At 41.8% G+C, this 23053-nt stretch overlaps 1 protein-coding gene across 2 annotated transcripts in view; it reads left to right on the top strand.

The window, feature by feature from the left end:
• The first annotated feature begins 1504 nt into the window (after nucleotides 1–1504).
• Nucleotides 1505–23053, top strand: part of cadm4 (cell adhesion molecule 4) — a 246219-nt gene continuing 224670 nt past the window's right edge. For both annotated transcript variants that reach the window (XM_078790798.1, XM_078790797.1), the window contains exon 1: nucleotides 1505–1718. In XM_078790798.1, coding sequence (XP_078646924.1) covers nucleotides 1646–1718 — 73 coding nt within the window. In that variant the 5' untranslated portion in view covers nucleotides 1505–1645. The remainder of the gene's footprint in view (nucleotides 1719–23053) is intronic.

Here is a 23053-nt window from a genome sequence, read left to right as displayed (position 1 = left end):
GTCATCTTGTCCTTTTAATTTGCCCACCATATGACACAGTTTGAAGTCAATGTGACACACAATGTGACACACAGCCTTAAAGGGGACCAATTATGCTCATTTTTCGACCCTTTGTATTGAGTGGTGGTCTCCTATAGAGCAGCTACACATGATAACCCGCACAGAAAGCTTTTTTACATTTCCCAGAATCTGCACCTATTTCCAGCTTTGATTTGTGCTTCCTGCCAAAACGGTCTGTTTTAATTTATTCCACCCACGGCTGTGATTGGTCACACTCCCAAAGTGTTTCCTAACTATGAACCATATAAGGAATTCCTCCCCTGTGTGACATCACAAAGGGGCAGTTTTACCACGCCTTTTGAATCCAAGCATTTTGAGCCATCCCAAACGTCTTTCAGGGCTCATTTCCAAATGCGCAAATCTCATTATCTGAAACTTTGGCATATTTTAAAATGAGAATACAACATTCTAACTACATTTATAGGTCAGAAAAATTGAAAAAAGCATCATAGGTCCCCTTTAAGACACAGCAACTTGGGTAGCTAACGCTAGCACATGTTGTCATTGCTAGCTGTGTAACCTCCAAAGTTGCCCAGTCAGTGAACAGCCGTGATTTATGGCAGTTTTGCAAATATAGTAAAGACAAAAACCCATACTTACATGTGGAGGCCAACAATGTGGACATCTGCCGTATAGACCAGAGAGAATAGTGATTTCCAAAGAAAGGGGGACCGGTTCAACACTGGAGTATAGGAAGCAACTCCAGTACAGTATCTCCGATGATAATGCCATGTCTAATATGGCCTGAGGGGGGCGCCAAAGACACAGGTTTGAAAAAAAATGCTGCGTGTTCAAGAGTGGGTATAAAACACAAGAAACTAAAATAAAAAAAATAGAGATGAGTAAAGTGTTCATTATAATGGAACATCACTTTATGGCGAGAATGAACAAAAAGTCTTAATTGATGTTGAGACATTACGTCATCACGCTGCTTATTGCAAGGAAATTTCACAAGCCAAAAATTCTTTGCTCATAAATTGTTTAAAATGCATGTTTAGGTGCTGGAATAAAGAAAAAAATCGCTCATTGTGAGGATAATGTGCTTCATTTTCAGTCTCTTAATTGCATATTGGTGAATTGGCGATACATTGCTTATTTGCGTCGTAAAAATTAATGTTGCCTATCAATCACGTTTAGGGGCGAATTGATTGCAATTAATTGCAAGACAACCCCCTTTTTTTTCTTATGCTAATTCGCCATTCACACACACTCTCTCACAAACACACACACACATAAACACACATACCCACTGTTAAAATAAAAGTCACCAAGAAAAACCTGTCCTGAACACTCCCTCGTGGCCTGACACTCCCAACGTGGAAGAGAGAAAGTGGGCGTGGGCGTGCACAAAAGACGCACACACACGAGTGCGAGCACGTCAACACCGAGGAACGAGAGCTCGAGAGAGAGAGAGAGCTCGAGAGCGCGCGCGAGAGAGCTCGAGAGAGAGAGAGAGAGGGAGAGAGAGAGAGAGAATCAAGCAAGCCAGCCAGTCAACCTGCAGGCTCATGTCCCTGTGAGTGACTCCTCCAAGCTCGGAAGAGGAATTACGGGCGGGGGGAAAAAAGAGAAGGAATACTCGGCCATGGCTCCCGCCTCCATGTGGAACTACTGCGTCCCCTTCGTCATCATCGCCGTGGCTTGCCTGGTGCACACCGGTAAGACGTTTGAACTCCTTTTCATTCACGACCTCCTCTTGAAGTTGAGTTACAACAGGAGGCTAAACCTGAGCTGTCATGCACTTTAGTCGGACTTATTGGGAAACATGCTTGTGTTTTGGAGTGTTTCTTTTGTTTGTTGCTTTTCCGTGTTGCCGTTTGCTCGTTGACCTAGAAATACCCTAAAAAGCCTCATAGGAGGAAACAAAAGTGAAAGGTTGCCACTTTTTTGCATTGAGCAGTGTTGTATTGGCGTGTGTCACACTTAATATTGCATTGCATTGCATTATAGGTGCTGTGCACAATTCCTATTGTTGATGAAAATGGATGTATCTCATAGGAAGGCTTTATAATTGTATTGACATTGTTGTTAAATTCTTCTTACTTCATACAGGAAAATTATTTAATTCATACAGATATATAAAAGCCAGTTTTTTTATGTTCTCAAGAACATAAGAAGAGGAACATAAGTTCTCAAGCCTGGCTTTTATGTTCTTTGAATTTTTTTTGTTGTTGTTCAAAAAACATACTTAACTTTAACTTGAATGCACAAGGTGTTCTTTGCAGGATTGTTTACTTCATGCATCGACTAGCTTATCCGCTTGAAAGTAAATTGTAATAGCATCCCTCCACAACAGCTGCTGAGGATAGAAAAAAAATAAACCACTGTTCAATTTTTTTTGCGTATTTTAGTTTTTAATAAGAAAAAAAATACACAATACTTTAAAAACAGGAACGTGTTATTTTTTATAATAATAATAATAAATTCAATTACTTCTCTTCCTCGGTTGATAGTTGTTGACAACTGTGTCAACCTCATTCCAGATGCAGTGGAAAGGTTAAAAGGTCGCTTATTGCTTCCTATTGGCCCACTTGTGCTGTTGTCTAGTAGAAGGAAACCCACACTGCTCCCAGATCAGCTGCTGTGATGCAACGCTCACCATATAGCTTGCGTATTGATTGATTTTTTTTCCCCCGCTGTGTGTGTGTTTTTGTGTGTGAGAGCGCGAGTGCGAGCATTTATATGCATGGAGGCGTGTGTGTGTTGTGTAAGAGGTGTATGTGTGTGTCTGGCCACCTCTTTATGAAATTGCCTGTGTGTTGCATTTAAATGTGGCCCCCGTGTTGTCTGCTTTACAGTGACGGCTTTTCTTTTTTTGTGGGTGAGCTGCAGGCAACCTCGGCTGGGGGCTGTTCACTGATCACTGTCATTAATCTAGACACTGACAGGGGCCAGGAGAGAAAGGGGGGAAAAGGAAAGGGAGGGTGATGGAAGGTGGATGGGGCATTGGAGATGCTGCTTATATGCATTCATATTGTGCACTGTATTTCTTAGTTGAAGCAATCCAGAGGAAAGGCCACAGAAGGGATGCGATGCAGGTTTGAAGGTAGTTGTTATGGTAGCGTGGGGATGGACACTTTGATTGGATGGATGCGTTGGATGTGTGTGCAGAAAAAGTGCCCTTGCAGCTTAAACTGTTTGTAGGAAGACTTTCTATAAGATTTGAGGTTCCTCATATTGGAACCACTTGATAACATATAGTCTATTCTGTTTAAACTTACTTACAAACATACTTACAAATATCCTGAAAAATGCAGTAGCCCTGAAGTCAGCAGAATACTCATGTTACTCAGACAGACACTGTTGCCAACTTTTCAGTAAGAAAAGTAGTTATTGGCTGAAATCGCTGTCATCATCATCTAATTTGCATATCATTTGCATATGATCTTGTAAAATGCTGAAGGAAAAAAAACAACCCCTTAGGAGAGAAGTGAGAAAAGTGGTCGAGCGCGTAGACCTCACAGCTAGGAGACCAGGGTTCAATTCCACCCTCGGCCATCTTTGTGTGGAGTTTGCATGTTCTCCCCGTGCATGCGTGGGTTTTCTCCGGGTACTCTGGTTTCCTCCCACATTCCAAAAACATGCTAGGTTAATTGGCGACTCCAAATTGTCCATAGGTATGAATGTGAGTGTGAATGGTTGTTTGTCTATATGTGCCCTGTGATTGGCTGGCAACCAGTCCAGGGTGTGCCCTGCGTCTCGCCCAAAGACACCCCCGCAACCCTTGTGAGGATAAGTGGTAGAAAATGAATGAATGAATGAATGAATAGCAATAGACTAACAATGAAATATAAACACCGCTGTTTTTTATCCAGGCTAATGGAAGATTAAGAAACATTTGCGTTTTAGAGCACCACCCCCGCGGCATCGTGGCTCTTTGGAGGGGCCGGACCTGTCAACAGCACCCGCTGTTGCTCAGTGAAAACACACCATATGTGCTTTCACTTTTGAGTCCCCAAATGCCGAAAAATGACCCCAGAAAAAGTTTTCCTTAGAAAAATTTTTGCTTGTCACTTTTGAGAAAATATGTCAAGGGGGGTTGGGATGTTGCCAGATGTAGTAACAAAATTGCCAAGTTGGTGACAATGTATATAGACAATATTTGATGATTTGACAGACAAAATGTATATTCATGGGGTTGACACTCCTCTGCATTTGTTAATGATATTTAACAGTAGCGCTTCTATGTTAAATAGTATAAGTGTAACAATTTGTTTCAATCACGATTCGATTCATACTTCGGATGGTGCAGGAAGCTGGAAGCGAGTTGACATGTCTTGAGTTCAGCTGGCAGGCCGCACTACCAGTAGTTTGGTAGATAAACAACCGCGGGCAGTACAGATCGTGGTTTTATATTGAAACTGCCTTGTGGCAGATGAAAAGTAAGCAAAATGAGACTTGCATGCAAGGGTTCCACACACCTGGAGCCCATTGGTCCGTATGGTTGATGTACCTGCCAGAAGAAAGCAACACAAACTTACCAACACAGGTCCAGAACTGGGCCTCCTGAGGTGCATTGGCTCAGGTAAGTGTCCCTTTGTCCTCTCTACTCTCGTTTTGCTTGGAAGCTGCAGGAGTCAGTGAGAAAGCTCTCAATGCTGAATGCTATCTGGTACTCGTGACAGCGACAGACAGGTTTAATGTCTTCATTAAAAGCGCCCTCCACTAAATTAAAGCCTCCCGTGCTAGGGTAGAGGAAGTAGGGTAGTTACAGGGTGTACTTCATGTAAGGATGTGGTATGTTTCACTCACTGGGGGCGTACGTGTGTGGGCATCGTCGGAGACTGGTGCTTGTACAGCACGAGAAGCCGCCCACTGTGGCCGGGTAAGGGGCATTTGAGTGACAACATTACTAACTGCATTTTTCTGCAATATCCGTCAATGCAATGTTTGTGCTACATCCTCTACATCAGTTCTCATCAATATCTCGATACTGATATCACCTGATATTAGAATTTTAGACTGATATCCGAATGAATAATTAATCGGTGGCCGATAATATCGGACATGTCTACTCTGTGATGAATTCGTTCTTATTAACAAATTTATCCAACCAGTTATTGAACAGCTTCTTGATAATTATAGAAACTTGTGGTAGTCAGGAAACTGGTCGATAGTTTATAAACATTGGAACTTGGTTCTACCATCTCACTAATAACCCTTTTTATTGTTTCTGCATTACAATTATTGTCAATATCAGTGATTTTTTTCTTTCTGTCACTTGAGTGACACACATGGAATTAGGATTCTTATCTATGGTATCATTCCTTTTCTTCCAATGGCCAAAATTTTGTATTTTCTTCTTCCAGTTTTAGTCCAATATTTACAAAGTAATTGGTAAACTTTTGAACTGCATCATTCATATAATCATTATTGGTGTTTCTCACCATAAAATTCCTCAGAGCATGCCTTTATGGAAAAGGTTGTGCTACATTAACATAGAAAGACAAGAGCACACACACACAAACATTGTCCAATGTAGTCAAATTCGATCATCATCATTTTTATTTCCAAAATGTTTTCTACCACCCCCACGAGGGTCTCGGGGGTGCTGGAGCCTATCCCAGCAGTCTTCGGGCGAGAGGCAGGGTACACCCTATACATTGTCACCAACTTGGCAATTTTGTTGCTACATCTGGCAACATCCCAACCCCCCTTGACCTATTTTCTCAAAAGTGACAAGCGAAAAATTATCTGGGGAAAACTTTTTTTGGGGTCATTTTTTGGCATTTGGGGACTCAAAAGTGAAAGCACATATGGTGTGTTTTCACTGAGCAACAGCGGGTGCCATTGACAGTTCCGGCCCCTAAAAGAGCCGTGATGGCGCGCCGGTGGTGCTCTAAAATGCAAATGTTAATCTTCCGTTAGCCTGGATTAAAAAAAGGAGTGGTGTTTATATTTCATTGTTAGTCTATTGCTATTCATTCATTTTCTACCGCTTATCCTCACGAAAGTCGCAGGGGTGCTGGAGCCTATCCCAGCTGTCTTCAGGAGAGAGGCAGGGTACACCCTCGCCAACCAATCACAGGGCACATATAGACAAACAACCATTCACACTCACATTCATACCTATGAACAATTTGGAGTCGCCAATTAACCTAGCATGTTTTTGGAATGTGGGAGAAAACCCATGCATGCACGGGGAGAACATTCAAATTCCACACAGAAATGGCCGAGAGTGGAATTGAACTTGGGTCTCCTGGCTGTGAGGCCTGCGTGCCAACCACTTGTTCACCGTGCAGCCTGCCACACAAACATAGAAAGATGAAAACATACACACATTCACACAGACACACACATGTTTTTTTTACATGATTGTGACACTTTTTTGCCAAAATATCGCCTCACCGAGAAATGTCCCCAAAGATGCAGTATCAAAACAGAACACACACAACACTGAAAACACTCACATGCACGTTCTAAGACTAAGACAATAGGATAATCCTCATGTTTTTTTGTTGCTAAAATGTCCCCACAAATAAAGAAAAATCCCCAAAGGTGGGATGTCAAAAGCTGTGCCACACAAACATCGAAGCATACGAATGCACATGGTTACGTATACACACACACACACACACACACATCAATGCTGAGCCAGAGAAGAAAAGCTTTGGGCCAAAATTTAGCAGCCACACACTGAAACAAATGTCACTAACTCCGCCTCCTCTGTGCACCCACAATTAATAGCTTCCACCCACTCTCAAACACCCCCCCCCCCCTCAATTCCATCATCACATCTGTATTCTTCCTCCTGCCTCTTGGCCGCCGGTCCTCTCCCGTGCCTCCATTAGCACCTGGCTTATCGCCGTGTGCATTAAATCACCTCCATTTGTTTGTTTGAATGCGTGCAATGAGAGCCATCCGTTTTGGGCTCGTTCCCCGGCTAACCACCCACCCGCACCTCAACCCCTCCGCACCCCACCTCCCACCTTCCTGATGTTTGGACCTCTCTCGGGATCTGGCGCTCGGGAAAAACTGCAGCAGTCGCACGCTTTTGTGGGATGAGATTTGAATACCAATGACGGCGGATGCACGATGTCTCCCAGCATTGCACACAGTGCTTATGCAAAAATATGGATGACATACAAGCGCTGCACATATGTTCCCAAACATGTTTAAATACATTTATTTGCGTGTTTTTTTTTTTTTACAGAATTGCGCAAGAGTGGTTATGCGGAGCCTTTTTTTGATGCTCGTCAGGCTGCATCATGAGAGTTAAAATCGCCTTCCTTTCACTTTCACCACATTGTGCTTGGCTTGCTACCTTGCCAGTGTTGTTCTTAATGCACTGGCAGTCGTCAGTGTAAGCCAAGGTTTATCCTTTGATCCAAACCTTGGAGGATAATTCGTCCACAAATAAACTTGTCAACAATTTAATTAAAGCGAGCAGCAAGGCCTCCTGCTGCTGCAAACCTTCCCCTTGCTTTGCCGCCTTGCTTTAGTTCAAGGCATCGACCTGAGACTCTTACTCGATAGGAATTTTCACTTGTTTAGAAATGCACTACTTGCATTGTTTTGATTAACTCACAAAGGGTCCTGACAGGCTGTCCCACTCTCCCTTAAGGGCCTTTACACACAAGCCTCGGAAACAAATTGTGGACTATTTTGAGTCCCTCAATTCATTGTGGGATGGCTTTTATTCCCCTTGAGGATTTTATGGCTTTATTACTGAGGCAGGAAGATCCTCGTTTCAACATTTTAAGTGCAGTTAATGTATTTTTGTGCAATTTTTCTCCTAATACACCCCCTAGTGTCCACTGCGATTTGTCATTGTTTTTGTTTTTTTGAGAAAACTGTTAGTTAAATGGGCTTTTTGATTAAGACGCAGTAGGCTGTCAAACAAACCTGGTCAAATAACAAAAATGACAACAACAGTACCGACAGTAAGTTCCCACTGTGGTGCTCTGAGGCTAAAATGTGTCCCTAGAGCACCAAATGTGAGACAAATCCATCATCTCCTTCACTTGTTTGCTCCACTTTTAAGAGAAGATGAGTTCAAATGGTAGTCTTTGACGTATATCATGACTTACAGTCATACGTTCCTTCTTCATAATGTAATATTTTCATAGTTGGAGCACATAAAGCCTGTTTAGTGAAGGTATTTGTATATATACACAAATACCTTTTGTATAAATACAAAGGACACTTTGGATATAAAAGATCCACGCACAAAAAAGAGGACTAACGTGACATCTGACAGTTAAGGTGGAAACATCCAGTATGCATGTGACAGCTTGCTTTGCAACAAAGGAAAAGCAGAATGTTCCAGACACCTTGATGCCCCTGCAAAGGAAAGATGCCTTGATGCCTCTGCAAAGGAAAGAAACAAATGAAGAAACACCATGAAAGCGGTTCAAGCAAGGGCAATGGCGAAAGCTGATTGGTCCAGGACTCCAGCCTCAGGACTCCAGCCTCGAGTGTATAAAAGGCCGGGCAGGGAAAGGAAGGGTGATTTTTTTTGCAGCTGCGCTGTAATAAGACCCGCCTACTTGTAGGCATACAGGGACTGCAGATAAGCCCGGACGTCTGTATTAGTCTGTATTGTTGTCAGGAATAAACAATCTGGTTCTCATTCTATAATTTGGTTCTTTAAAGTTCCCTTATCCTCTATTCGAAACCCACTTAGAGTCCTCAGGGGGAGGATTTCAAAACAAGTTTTTTTTAACATTATCATAACCTTCTAGACATGAAATGACAGCCATATAGCGGACTTTACCCTCATGTTACTTGTGTTGATGTAAAGGTGTTCAGGTGCCTGTGGTGCTGATTGGGGTGGGGGGGGGGGTTGTCGGACAGGAAGTGATGTCTGGGAGTTTTAGCTTGACGTGGCTTATGACCGCAACAGTCACCCATGTTGTTATTCTGGATTTTTATCAGGCATTATTGCGTCAAATCTGCAATAAAGGCCTGTTTGGTGCTTGTGTGTCTTACTGAACATTACTTACATCTCGTGACCAGTGTGGTATTCTACACAGTGTCTTTGAATGCATCTTCTGAAAGCCTTATTTTTTATGTATTAGTTTATTTATCCTTTTTTTGATGAAAATGCTTAATTTAGACCGAAATATGTTTTAATATATATATATTTTTTTCGTAATCATAGGCTGTAGTCAGGGAGATTTTGCTAGTATTTGGAGAAGATTGGATTGGTATGGTATAAGATTGGTATTGAATGCATTCAAATTTCCCTTCAATGCGTAATTTCTAACGCTACAATGCGTTTTCACTTCCTTGTTGCTGTGCAGTGTGTATTACTATGGTAAAGTTGCAGGCAGAGTTTTTATAAAAGGCAGTTCTGCCACCTTGTGGCCATTTTTCCGACTTAAACTGTTTCGTCTTTGCCTTTTTTTGCCTCTAGTGCAAAAAAAAAACGTGAAAGATGTATACAAAAGTCTTTGGTGCAACTGTTAAAGCTCTGACGTGATGTCACGAATGACCCCAGAAAAGCCAAACAAAGCAAAAGCATTTAGTTGTACAATGTCATAATTGTAAGGGGTCACACAGGAAGTCTAGTAGAGGACTGTCAAAAATGAGGAGCATACTGACTTGAAAGATTTTCACTGCATTTGCGTCAGGACTTCAGGAAGACAGGAAGATCTGTGATTGATGAGTGCACTTGCAGACATCCGTTGGGAAATTGAAGGCCTCTTTGTCCGTTGACCATCCGTTTAATTGTCCATTGGTGAAACTTTGTGTCACACTCATCAGGCCACTGCTAATGTAGAACCACACTTTATGGCCGCTACCTCATCTCCTTGCCATTACCATTCCCCAGACGGCACCGTTTGCGATTATCATAATGGTGATCTATGTCGTCCCTATGTGTCGCTCTCTGGGAACTAATAGCTCAACACCGCCCTGTCCCCCGAAACACATTCAGAACTATCTGGTCGAAGTTTTTGCCAAGGGCGTTGCAGTCAAGCAACATTCGTTCTATTTGACCTGAGAGTAAAAAAACGAAATGCCCTTTTCTGGGATATAGCGTTCCATGCTGTGACCTGATATCCCCTGAGCCAGCAGCTTTTTCTCCCACCCCCTTCACCCGGCATGTTGTCTTTACTGGGGAGGGGTTGGAAATTGGTAAACATCCAATACCCCTGGCATTACTTCACAGCTTTTTTTATTTGGAGGTCAACTTGAGTGATGTTTAAGGTCTGTCAGAGATGAATGGTCCGTAAGAAGGATGGAGGATCCAAAGCATTTCTAGATGTTAGCGCAGTGGTTTCTGTCATGCCCCCACGAGGGGACTTTGCACCCCCACCCCCTGATTTGAAATACTATTGAGAAACTGACATTCATTCATTTGTTCATTTTCTACCGCTTTTCCTCACAAGGGGGGTGCTGGAACCTATCCCAGCTGTCTTCGGGCGAGAGGCGGGTACACCCTGGACTGGTCGCCAGCCAATCACAGGGCACATATAGTAGACAAACAACCATTCACACTCACATTCATACCTATGGACAATTTGGAGTCGCCAATTAACCTAGCATGTTTTTGGAATGTGGGAGGAAACCGGAGTACCCGGAGAAAACCCGCTCATGCACGGGGAGAACATGCAAATGCCACACAGAGATGACCGAGGGTGGAATTGAACCCTGGTCTCCTAGCTGTGAGGTCTGCGCGCTAACCACTAGTCCGCCGTGCAGCCAGAAACGAATGCTGATCTATTTATTTATTTATCTGTACTGTACAGACTGAATTCGAAACTGAAACTAGCAAAATCCAACGGTTTTGTGAACTTTCAAGTGAACTGAGCCGTGCCGTAGAACCTGTTATCATCTGAACCATGTTGTGCGGCAAACATGGAGCGCCATGGGTTCGATTTCTAGTGTGGTTTGGTTCATTCATTCATTCATTTTCTACCGCTTTTTCCCTCACGAGGGTCGCGGGGGTGCTGGAGCCTATCCCAGCTGTCTTCGGGCGAGAGGCGGGGTACACCCTGGACTGGTCGCCAGCCAATCACAGGGCACATATAGACAAACAACCATTCACACTCACATTCATACCTATGGACAATTTGGAGTCGCCAATTAACCTAGCATGTTTTTGGAATGTGGGAGGAAACCGGAGTACCCGGAGAAAACCCGCTCATGCACGGGGAGAACATGCAAATGCCACACAGAGATGACCGAGGGTGGAATTGAACCCTGGTCTCCTGGTCGCCATGCAGCCAGAAACTGATGCTGATCTATTTATTTATTTATCTGTACTGTACAGACTGAATTCGAAACTGAAACCAGCAAAATGCAACGGTTTTGTGAACTGAACCGTGCTGTAGAACCGTGATCATCCGAACCATGTTGTGCGGCAAACATGGAGCGACATGGGTTCGATTTCTAGTGTGGTTTGGTTCATTTAAGCACAAATGTGAAGGCTCCATAGACGACCATTAAAATGACTGTAAAAAGCATGCAGAAATAACCAATATGTGTTGTCTCTTCTCTGCTCTCTGCCTCTTTGTGTGTGGGTTTGTGCATTTGTGAGACAATGGCAGTGTTTTTAAATATATTTTAGTAGCTAATCTGAATTTTAAAATGGTGGTTTGGAATATTTTTTAAATTAAAAATGACGTTTCAGGCCAGAGTACTGAACCACTTAACTGCCTAACACTAAATGCTTCCCCCCCTTCTGCCTGGTCCCAGACTTGTTGAACAGCCACCTTTGCTGTTGTGACACCTGTCTCCCCCCCACCCGCCTCTGCTGGGTGTGCCAATAACACGACTGGACATCAGCCTCCAGGAACGCCGGTAACCAAGGTGATTATCCCCTCTCACCCGCTGTGATTGAACAAGGGAAGCTGATTGAACTGAAAAGGCCAAGTTCCTCAAATTGAAGGTGCTGCGCTCTGTGTACTCTTCAAGAGCAAAGGCTAATGCACATTTTGAACTGGGGGACCTGATAGCAAGGTAACGAGGTGGTCATTCAAGATCAGAAAGGGACCCAGAGCAACCCAATAAAGCCCAATATCCCCACACCTCATGGTGTGCTTCCAGAAGAGGCCCGCTGATGGAGAGTGACCAGGCCCGGCCTGGCCAGCGAAGAACTGATGAGGTCAGAAATGGCTGGTTGGCTGGACAGTGCATAAAAGACTGAAGCAAGAAAGGGGGCGGGGGAGTGAAAGTCGCCAAGGGGCAGGCGTCTCAGACCAGTGAAGCGGTAACGGGCAAAGCTCAAGAGACAGTCCAACAAACGAGTGAACAATTGCGGCATTTGGACTGGAAGATGGAACGTGTGCATGGGAACGCTGGGAACAAGCTGAAGAAGGAGGAAGGAAAAACGGAGACGAGGCAGAGAGATTGACGGGGATGCTCTTAGGTGAAGATGGGGGGTACTGTCGCAACCACATTGGATAATCCGAATGTCATAATGGATGAGGTCAAAGCATGCACTTGATTTCACTCGGACATGAGCATTGAAACGGCCACATGATCATTAGTAGAAAACACACCTAATGGAGATACAGTAATATAATCTATCCCACTGTATACCTCTTGGAATTTCACTTTTGGATATTTTTTATGTTAATACGTGTTCATGAAGAGGATAACAAGAAAAAGAAGAAGCTGATTTTTTTTTGTTAAAAAATTGTCTTGTTTTCAATTACTTTTTAGTCCCATTTATTATATTTTCACAAGGCGAAAAAGTTGGGTTAGGTATATAATCCTCCATCCATATTGGCAGTCAAATTCATTCAATCATTCATTCAACAGAGCATACAAATATCTTGCATTTTGATTTGCTGTCAAACCCTAACCTCTCAAAAAAAAAGGCAGTGACAAGTACCCACTTTTCATTGTTGATGCTAGTACTGCCAGCGCCATTCAAATTTATTGACTGATTAGCAAGAATAATGATGTCACATTTATGATATAATAACAACAAAAAACATTGTAAATGGCAAGGGTGTCACAAGATCTTGTAAAAAGTCTCACAATAATAAATAAATTAATAAATTCATTACATGATAAATTAACTTTTCATAATTTTGATGACCTTGATATACATATTGCCAGGAGTAAATATTAAATTCCCAGTAAATATATATGAAATTGATACTAGAGAAGCACTCAGAGAGCGCAGATCGGTCTTTGATATTTTGAAGAACCTGTTGGAAACTTGTCTTGTATTTTTTCCCCACATTCTCTGACCATTTTTCTGGAATTATATGCACAAATACCAAAAATTGTCCTATCTCGCAATGTTAAAGAATCCTTGAAAAAAATATACAATGATCGGTATCACCCTCAAAATGTAATCAATTTATCCATATCTCATTTCGGACAATTCCTGAAAATTTCATCCAAATCCATTCAGAACTTAAACAGACAGACAGAAAAAAGCTGGCATGACAGAGTAATAAATACATTGATTGAAATAATATATGTTTACATGTTCCCAATAACTAACTTAATGCAAAATCACATTGAAATTCAATAGTATGACATTAAATAATGGATATAAATGTAGTAATGTTGTAATACACAGTTGTTTTTGTGCATTTAAAAAAATGGTTTGGTTATGGTTTAATTCAAATAGCAGTCAAAACCTCTTTGGCGGGATTTTGTTCCTGAATAGTCCTAAACAGTGCCAGCACAATGTCTGTACATTCGGCCAAAGTCCGCTCATGCTGCTTGGAAAAGTATTCCGTATATATTTCCCACCTAATTTACTGGAGAAGCTATGCAGCACTTCAGTTCGGACAATTGAACACCCACCCACAGACACACACACACACACACACACACAGCATCTACAGCTGCCGTTTAGAGTCCATCCTCGTATCATTCCCGTTAATAGTATGGCTTTGATGAGATTGTCGCTTCCTGGGAATTGCCAGTCATAGCTGAACACTATCTTGAGGGAAATCAGATGGAGATTTTCACAAGGCGACAACACAACGACAAAGGCAAAGAAGCCTCGGATGAGTTTTCTATCTGGGCAAAATACCTCTCTCCATGTCTGTCCCTGGAGTGGTAAATTCATTTAGCAGTCACCACGTCTTGCGTAGATAAAGCGCTCACGTCGCTTGCGATGATTTTCTCTTGTGTTTTTCCGAACAACCCCTATAACTTTTCTCCCCGTCCTTTATTTAAGAACTATTATAACTCAGTGTAATTTCAAAGAACATTTGGAGCTGTAATATTTATTCAGGGTTATAAAGGAACACTTTGATTTATCTTTTTTGGAAGTGTTACATCAAATGGCATGTTTGGGTTTGCAGGGTTGCTTGTAAACAGACACTTATCACACGTATCAGTCGCTTTATTATAAGTCATGTCACCGGCTTCACTTCTATATTGCAATTTCCTTATTCGTTTTGATTATTTCTGTATTTTCTAGACAATAAGTTGAACCGTTTGGTTGATGCTCCGACTGAAAAAAGTGTTTGTCCCGTCCTGATTTTTTTCTTCTTCTTTCTGACTTTTCAGTGACAAGTACCCACTTTTCATTGTTGATGCTAGTACTGCGAGCACCACTTCATTTTATTGACTGATTAGCAAGAATAATGATGTCACATTTGTGATATCATAACAAAAACAATAAACAATGTAAATGGTAGGGGTGTTTTATTTTATTTATTTTTTTTATGTATTTTTTTTATTGATACTATTTTTATTTTTTTAAATGTTCTGGCAAAATTGAGCAAGCCTTTCATCTTGGAACTCAAGCCGTTTTTCCTATGGTGGAGTCACGAACACTGACCTGAGAACTGCAGTACTTTGGGTGTTGTTGTGGGGTCTTTTGTGACCTTTCCTATGCTCCTTTATTATAAGTCATGTCACCGGCTGCGGAACAAAGAGAGGGAAGATTTTCCTAATCATTCATTGACTCAGTTGCTTTCCCATCACTTCATTATTACAATTTCCTTATTCGCTTTGATTATTTCTGTATTTTCTAGACAATAAGTTGAACCCTTTGGTTGATGCTGCGACTGAAAAAAGTGTTTGTCCCGTCCTGATTTTTTCTTCTTCTTTCTGATTTCTGACTTTTCAGTGACAAGTGCCGACTTTTCATTGTTGATGCTAGTACTGCGAGTGCCACTCTTAATTTATTGACTGATTAGCAAGAATAATGATGTCACATATATGATATAATAACAACAAAAAACAATGTAAATGGTAGGGGTGTCACAAGGTCTTGTAAAAAGTCTCACAATAATAAATAAATGAATAAATTAATTACATGATAAATGATCATTTTGATGGCCTCGATATACAGTAAATAGTAAATTCCTAGTAAATATATATGAAATTGATACAGATTTTTATTTTATTTCTTTTTTATTTTATATTTTTAATGTATTTTTTTTATTGATACTATTTTTATTTTTTTAAATGTTCTGGCAAAATTGAGCGAGCCTTTCATCTGGGAACTGAACCCGTTTTTGTCTTTCCTATGGTGGAGTCACGAACACTGACCTCCTATGGTGGAGTCACGAACACTGACCTAAGAACTGCAGTAATTTGGGTGTTGTTGTGGGGTCTTTTGTGACCTTTGTGTTGGAAGAATTGTACATAAAGTTATTCTATTTTTACTATATTCTTATGACCTATTTTTACTATATTCTCATGACCTATTTTCTTATGACCTACAAATGTTTCATATCACTCACATAGCAATGTAAGATTAATGCTGTGACGCCTGCACATTTGGTGTATATCATGATTAGAGAAAACAGAACGTGACAGAACATTCTCTCACCAGATAGTTCTATCATACCCTCGTGGACAGGAAATAGCTACATGTGACCCAGAATGTATATGTGTGTGTGTGTGTGTGAGTGTATCCGGAAGATCACATGCCAAAGAGGAGATACCCACACACTATGGATAACATGTTGTGCAAAAGAACCGGTTTCAACTGGAATAGTTAGACCCCCCTTCCCTTAGCAGGTGAAACCACGTGTAACTAGGGCGTTCCTGATTCAATAAATAGCGAGGAGAATGGAGACTGTTTCAGAGTTGGTAGGAGGATTGTAACTGTGCAGTCTCCATCATCTCTCTTTGCAAGTAAAAAGAAACTCACCTCTCTGTGTCTCTCTTTGTACAGGCAGTGTTTTTTTTTTTTACAAGTGTTGGGGTTTTTAAACCTGACACTTTGCTATGCTCCTTGGGTCATTTTGGTTGGTCGGCCACTCCTGGGAAGATCCACCACCGTTCCATCTCTTCACCATTTGTGGATAATGGCTCCCACTCTGGTTTGCTGGAGTCCCAAAGCTTTGGAAATGGAGTCGCAAACACTGACCTGAGAACTGCAGTACTTTGGGTGTTGCTCCTTGGGTCATTTTGGTTGGTCGGCCACTCCTGAGAAGTTCCACCACCATTCCATCTCTGGTTCGCTGGAGTCCCAAAGCTTTGGAAATGGCTTTCTAATCTTTTCCAGACTGATGGATCTTGGTTATTTTCTTTCTCTTTTGTTCCTGCATTTCTTTAGATCTCGACATGATGTCTAACTTTTGAGAATGTTTTGGTCTGCTTCACTTTAGCAGGCAGGTCCTATTTAAAGGGGAACTGCACTTTGTGGGGGGGAAATTTGCCCATCATTTACAATCCTTATGTGAAACATGAACTGTCACTTTTGTCATAAAACGAGTTAATGAGCTAGCTAACAATGCATGTCATTGGGGCACACCTATTTCAACTATGGCACTCAAAAAACAAAACAACGGTTTGTTGTTTTATGGAGTTTTATGGAGTACAAGTACATTGATGATTTAATACTTAGAGTATTTTGCCTTATTTTTTAAGTTTTAAAAAATTACTAGAACGTCTTTACAAAGCGCATTGATTTTTTCAGACCCATTGTTTGGAACTAACGCTACTTCGCTCAACAAGGTAAAACCCCAGGCAGAGAATCACGTTGCTGTGTGGTAGGCAGATTAGGCCATAGTGAAACATCCACACACACACACACACACACACACACAAAACAGTTACTTACAATGTCCACTCTCATTGGGATGCCGACTGGTGGAATCGCATCAATAGTATCTTTCAGCATAAGACGTGTGCTCCCTGTTGAGCTGGTAAGTTCAAAATAATCCTCAGGTAAAAAACAAAATCAGAATAAACAAGCATCTTGCTGAGTCTTTGTCGCGATGTTTTTGGGTCTAAGTTGAGAACTGGTAACCTTCAGTCTGTCCTGTTTGCTATCACCTTCAACAATACACCTGCAAGGCATGATTTATAAGCTAGGTTAATTTTTCTAAACTAACGACACAGTACCAGTATCATTAGGTAGTGTTACTTGGGAGTAGCTTGAGGCATCGTGAGTAATACTGAGACGTGGGTGGCTAATCACTTGTACTTATTCCACACAGGTCCATGTAAGTTTGGATTTTTTTTACTTCCTTAGCATCACTAATATATATCATTTTTTAAAATGTCATACTGACTGAACCAAGGAGTCAACATTAACATTAACAGCACTTATTTGCTAGGACTACGTTAAAAAGCCATAACATTTCAGTATGTGGACTCAAACTATGGAATGGATTGAGTAAGGAACTCAAACAATGCACAACGATGAGCCAATTCAAGAAACAATACAAGCAGTTGATGTTTGCTAAATACAAGGATGAAGAGTCTTGAACCAGTCATGATGACAGTTACTATGGCACCCATTATGTCATTGTATGGTCATATCACCAAAAAAAACAAAAACTATATTGGGAAAGCAGGAAGTGAACAAATGTAACAGTTACTGATTGTAAAAGTACCAGATGGAGGGGTAGGATTTAATAAGCTTTGCTTCTTCCTACTCCTTTTGGACATGTGGAACTGTGAACTGATTATGTGATGCACTCAATTGTAATCTGATGCATGTTCAAATTTTAAACCATGACCGCAAAACGGTACTCTCCGTTTGTGACGACAACAGCAGTAATGTCGAAAGAGATCGGGAGCTTGGTGAACTGACTTGCATGTTGGACTTGCTGGATTGTAATGTTAATTTTGCCTATTCAGCCTGACAGGTAGGTTGTTTATGCTGTTGTGAGCTGAATGACTGTTAATGTGTTATGTTAGCCAATCAGACACCAAATTCAGCATTTAATGCGACTTATACTCCATACTCCGTAGCGACTAGCATTGGATTACCCAGCATACATTTTTTTTTTTACACAGAATGTCTTGGTTGTTGTTACAAATGACCCATTTTGATACAAATTAGCCTAATTTGCCCAAGAATTGAAAATGATGTGTTTAACTCTAATTAATTCTGAATGATGTCAGTTTTCATCAAGTACTTGCGAGGAGCGATCACATTTCAGTCATTCTGATCAAGCGCGTGTGCATGCAATCGTGCCAAAAGTGTGCCGTGCTTGGCCACGAATCAGAGCACTCAGACTAGCCAAACATGTCGTGCAGTAGGTGTGAAGTGAGCACCAAGGACGATGCCACTGGCCGAGGGAGTAGGCCCTAATTTGTCTTCCCTCACTTACTTAGCTATTCTTTAGACAATTGCAGAAGTGTGCTTTCATCCACTTCATTACCCAACCATAAACAAGCATTAATTAGAGACAATTAATTAACCGCGCATGAAAAGAAATCCTGCAAAAAAAATTTGCAGGTCTCGGAGACCCCCCGAGCGCGTGTAGGAGGTGAAGAATGAAACAAAAGATAGACAAAGACGATGAAAAGCAGCGGGAGAGGAAAAAAAAAATCACTGTAGTCATGCTTTTTATCTTCTGGAGTTATGATTGACCGCGCTTTTTTATTGGAAATTCACAAGGTCATCAATTCACGCTCGGCTTGCATGAAGGAAGGCGGGGGGAGGGGGTTGGGAAACAAACTCTGCAGAAGCAGAGACAAAAGCCCCAACTGGAACTGGTGCTGAGATTGTTTCTGCAGGGCTCACTGCAGTTGGCAGAATCTTTTTAAAAAATGAGGCGAAACACCAATGACCTTGAGCGGGAAGCGCTGGCTGATTCCCTCCTGGGATGCAGTTTGTGCCGCGTTGCTTGGGCTTGTAGCGGGGGATGGGAACAAGGGCGTGGGGTGTGTGGTTGTGGAGTCATTCATTCATTCATTTTTTTTTCTACCGCTTATCCTGACGAGGGTCGCGGGGGGTGCTGGATGGAGCCAGCTATCTTCGAGCGAGAGGCGGGGTACACCCTGGACTGGTCACCAGCCAATCACAGGGCACATATAGACAAACAACCATTCACACTCACATTCATACCTATGGACAATTTGGAGTCTCCAATTAACCTAGCATGTTTTTGGAATGTGGGAGGAAACCGGAGTACCCGGAGAAAACCCACGCATGCACGAGGGAAAACATGCAAACTCCACACAGAGATGACCGAGGGTGGAATTGAACTCTGGTCTCTAGGCTGTGAGGACTGCGTGCTAGCCACTTGACCGCCGTGCAGCCCAGTTGTGGAGTAACCTTATGCGCAACCAACATTTTGAAGCGTTTGCAGAGGTAGATAAAGTTGCTGGATGCCGGCCACTCACTCAAATGCAGCTACTGCCATCTTGTGGAGTTTATTCACAAAAAAACTACCTCTGGAGGTTGTCTACAGCCATATCTGTTAATGCACATGTTTTCTGTTTAAAGTACGTACATATAGATATAAAGTTGCTGGATGCTGAACACCCATGATAATTCAAATGTAGCTACTGCCATCATGTGGAGTTTATTAACAAACAAAACTACATCTGGAGGTTGTCTCCAGCCATATCTGTTAATGCACATGTTTTCTGTTTAAAGTACGTACATATAGATTTCGCTAAAGCTGCTGGATGCTGAACACCCATGATAATTCAAATGTAGCTACTGCCATCATGTGGAGTTTATTAACAAAAAAATACACCTGGAAGTTGTCTACAGCCATATCTGTTAATGCACATGTTTTCTGTTTAAAGTACGCACATATAGATATAAAGTTGCTGGATGCTGAATGCCCATGATAATTCAAATGTAGCTACTGCCATCATGTGGAGTTTATGAACAAAAAAATACATCTGGAGGTTGCCTACAGCCATATCTGTTAATGCACATGTTTTTCCGTTTAAAGTGCATGCAGCGGTCGATAAAACTGCTGGATGCAGTTGACCAATCATGACATTTGAAATGTAACTACTACCAACTTGTTGGGTTCATAAAAGTACATCAGGCGGTTGTCTACAGCCACAGCTCTTTTTGGTATTTTGCCCATCATCATTCACAAAGCTTGTGTAAGACAAGAACCACTTTTGTTTTTTTTTTCTGTGCATTCACAGATAAAGAGACATTCACGATAACATGTAATAACATGTAATACAGTATTTTGGTCCTTTTAAGCATTACTGGTACTTCCTTCCAGGGTGAGTTGATACCAACATAGGAACTAACGCCTATGTGTAGCAGTAACTTTTCCAAACTCAAAAAACAAAAACAAAAAAAAACAGCAGCAATGGCGACAGCTCCAATAGGTGTGAATTGGAGCAAGTGCAGAGTTAACTCTTTAGAATGTAATGTAATGCAGTACTTGACTGTAACCAGCAGAGGCGCTGTTGATTAAACCAAGGTGCTGTTTTATGAAGACAACATGACATTTCAGTGAAAACAGTCACCTCTTATTCCGGTCGTGCATGTTACACCCTTACTCCCATCACCCCCCCACCCCCCCATTAAGTACAGCAGCAGCACACTGAAGCGCTGCTTTCACTTGAGTCCACAGCCATGTTCCTATCATTGGGGTCCATCTGTCAGGGGAATAATGTTATCATGGACTTGCAGAAGGACCCCGAGCCGCTCTCTGGAACACTTCCCTTCGACTGAACCACTTTGACACTTCAGTGTTTGAGTCTGGAGTTGGTTCCTAGCAACCTACCAGGACACACTGTGTATTGAGTCATGTAGAGGGGGGTGGTCTTGCAGTAAAGCTTCCGCCTGGGAAGAACAACCAGTGTGTTTTTTTTTGTGTGGCCAATATAAAGGCTGTGCTTCTTTCTTGAGAGCCTCATGGTGCACACAGCAGGGCGCTGTCATCTTTTTGAATGCCTGTACAGTAAGAAAGCTCATTTCTGCAAGAGAAACTAATAAAAGCGAGCTGCGGGGGGAATGGGTTCTTTTTTTTTTGTTTGTCCTCCTGAAGGACCAAGATGGCTAGCATGCTGTTTTTCCCTGTTCTCCATTAAAAACTGAAGAATCGCTTTGCCGTTTCTCCGTTTAAGTCATGTTAACATTTTAACCAATTATTAGCGTCATGTACTGTTCAGGAATGTGTCAGGAATGCTAACAGCTGTTACTTGCTTGTTTTTTGTTTTACTCTGCTTAACTTTTTTGTATTAATATAAAACTTGATGCATCAATTTTGCATCATCATTTTCATAAACTGAAGTAATAATTGAGATAAAATGGAGTGCACTGCTTTTATGCAACCAGAAGAGGCGCTGTTGATTCAGGCTCAACAAGTTTGCTGCCTGAAGAAGGCAATAGAAAGCTACGGAAACTCCTAGGTGAGGTAGGAGTTCAGAACATTCATAAAAAGATGCTTCCGTACCATCAAATTATTTTAAATTAATAAATACATGGTTAATTACTTTGTATTCTTCTTTTAGGCATCTAATTCTTTGGATACTGTTGAGTTAAGTTATGTGACAGCAGCCCTTCTATCCATTTATAAGGCGAGGTTCAGGTAGCGGTGTTGCACCCCGGGAGAAGCGATTTACGAGCTTAGAGGGGGAATTAAAAACAAACATAAAACAGTGGTAATTAGGAAGCAGGTTGATCCCAAAAGATGACTGATGTATAAATCAGCCAGCCTTATTATTGCAGAAGGCGCACAAAATTTGCGGGCGGCGTGGGCGATGGCGCGGCACACACAAATTTGCATGTGGCTGCATTACAAGCTGTCTCTGGAGACTCCCCAAGACCTTTAACAAAACAGCTCTGTGCTGCGTCCTGGTTTTCTCCTTATTGAATACCATGTCGGAATAACAGGAAAAATCCTTGCAATTGTTTGAAGGACACAAAATGTCATCTTTTTTTCATTGTCATTTCCAAACTAAAGCTGTTTTTAAAGTGGTCACTTCTACTGACTTATACAGCGCAGTGTTTTCCTTCTCACCTGCCATCTGTCTCTCCCCTTATTCTCAGTCCATCCACAGTGTGGGGGCCACTACAGGGACCTCTAGGTCCTTGGTAAATTCATGTCCACACTGTACCGCATTACAGGGTGAAAACGATGTAATACACAAGGAAACCATTTGACACACCAACCTGCGGAAGAAGAAAGAATGCATGCACATTAGTCAGTCGTCATCCAGTTTCCAAGGTTTCAGTTTCATTTTGGAGAATAAGACAACAAAATGTCAGGATAATGTTGAAGCAGAACTGGAGTAGTGGAGATGTGTATTCTGGGGTTGACATTGGGAATGACCAGGATGGATAGGATCAGGAACAAGTACATCAGAGGGACATTATATGTTAGAGACCTTGGAGATAAAGTCAGAGAGGTCAGACTGAGATGGTTCGGACATGTCCAGAGGAGAGTGAATATATTGGTCGTAGGATGTTGCGTTTAGAGATGCCAGGTAGGAGGTGTAGAGGAAGACCAAAGAGGAGGTTTATGGATGTAGTGAAGGAGGACATGAGGGTAGTTGGTGTGAGAGAGACAGATTCAGAAGACAGGGTTGGATGGAAGAGATTGATTTGCTGTGGTGACCCCTGAAGGGAAAAGCCCAAAAAGAAAGCAGAAGAAGAAGGGTTGAGTTGTCTGTGGAGATATTCATTATGTTAGCCTGTCGTCAAAGCTCACCTCTGGTCAAGTGATGGCAATGGGTTTGTGATGTCATCGTTTTTTTTAACACAGCGGTTTGCCAGTTTTTTACATAAACGACAAGAAGCGTTTTCAAAAAGTAACATTTCAGGTCACCCAGAACACCGTTTCCGTGCCGATGAAAAAGCTGAAACAATAAAGGACTTTGCTGTTTTGACCTGAAACCATTTCTGTGTGGATGTCCTCAACATCATCATCCACCTTTTTTTGCCCCCCCCCGT

Source organism: Doryrhamphus excisus, linkage group LG5 (genome assembly GCF_037039965.1).
Source record: "Doryrhamphus excisus strain RoL-2023G ecotype Guam linkage group LG5, RoL_Dexc_Guam_v1.1, whole genome shotgun sequence".
Classification (NCBI taxonomy): Eukaryota; Metazoa; Chordata; class Actinopteri; order Syngnathiformes; family Syngnathidae; genus Doryrhamphus; species Doryrhamphus excisus.
Note: the sequence above shows the minus strand (reverse complement) of the source record. Positions and strands in the feature narration are given on the sequence as shown.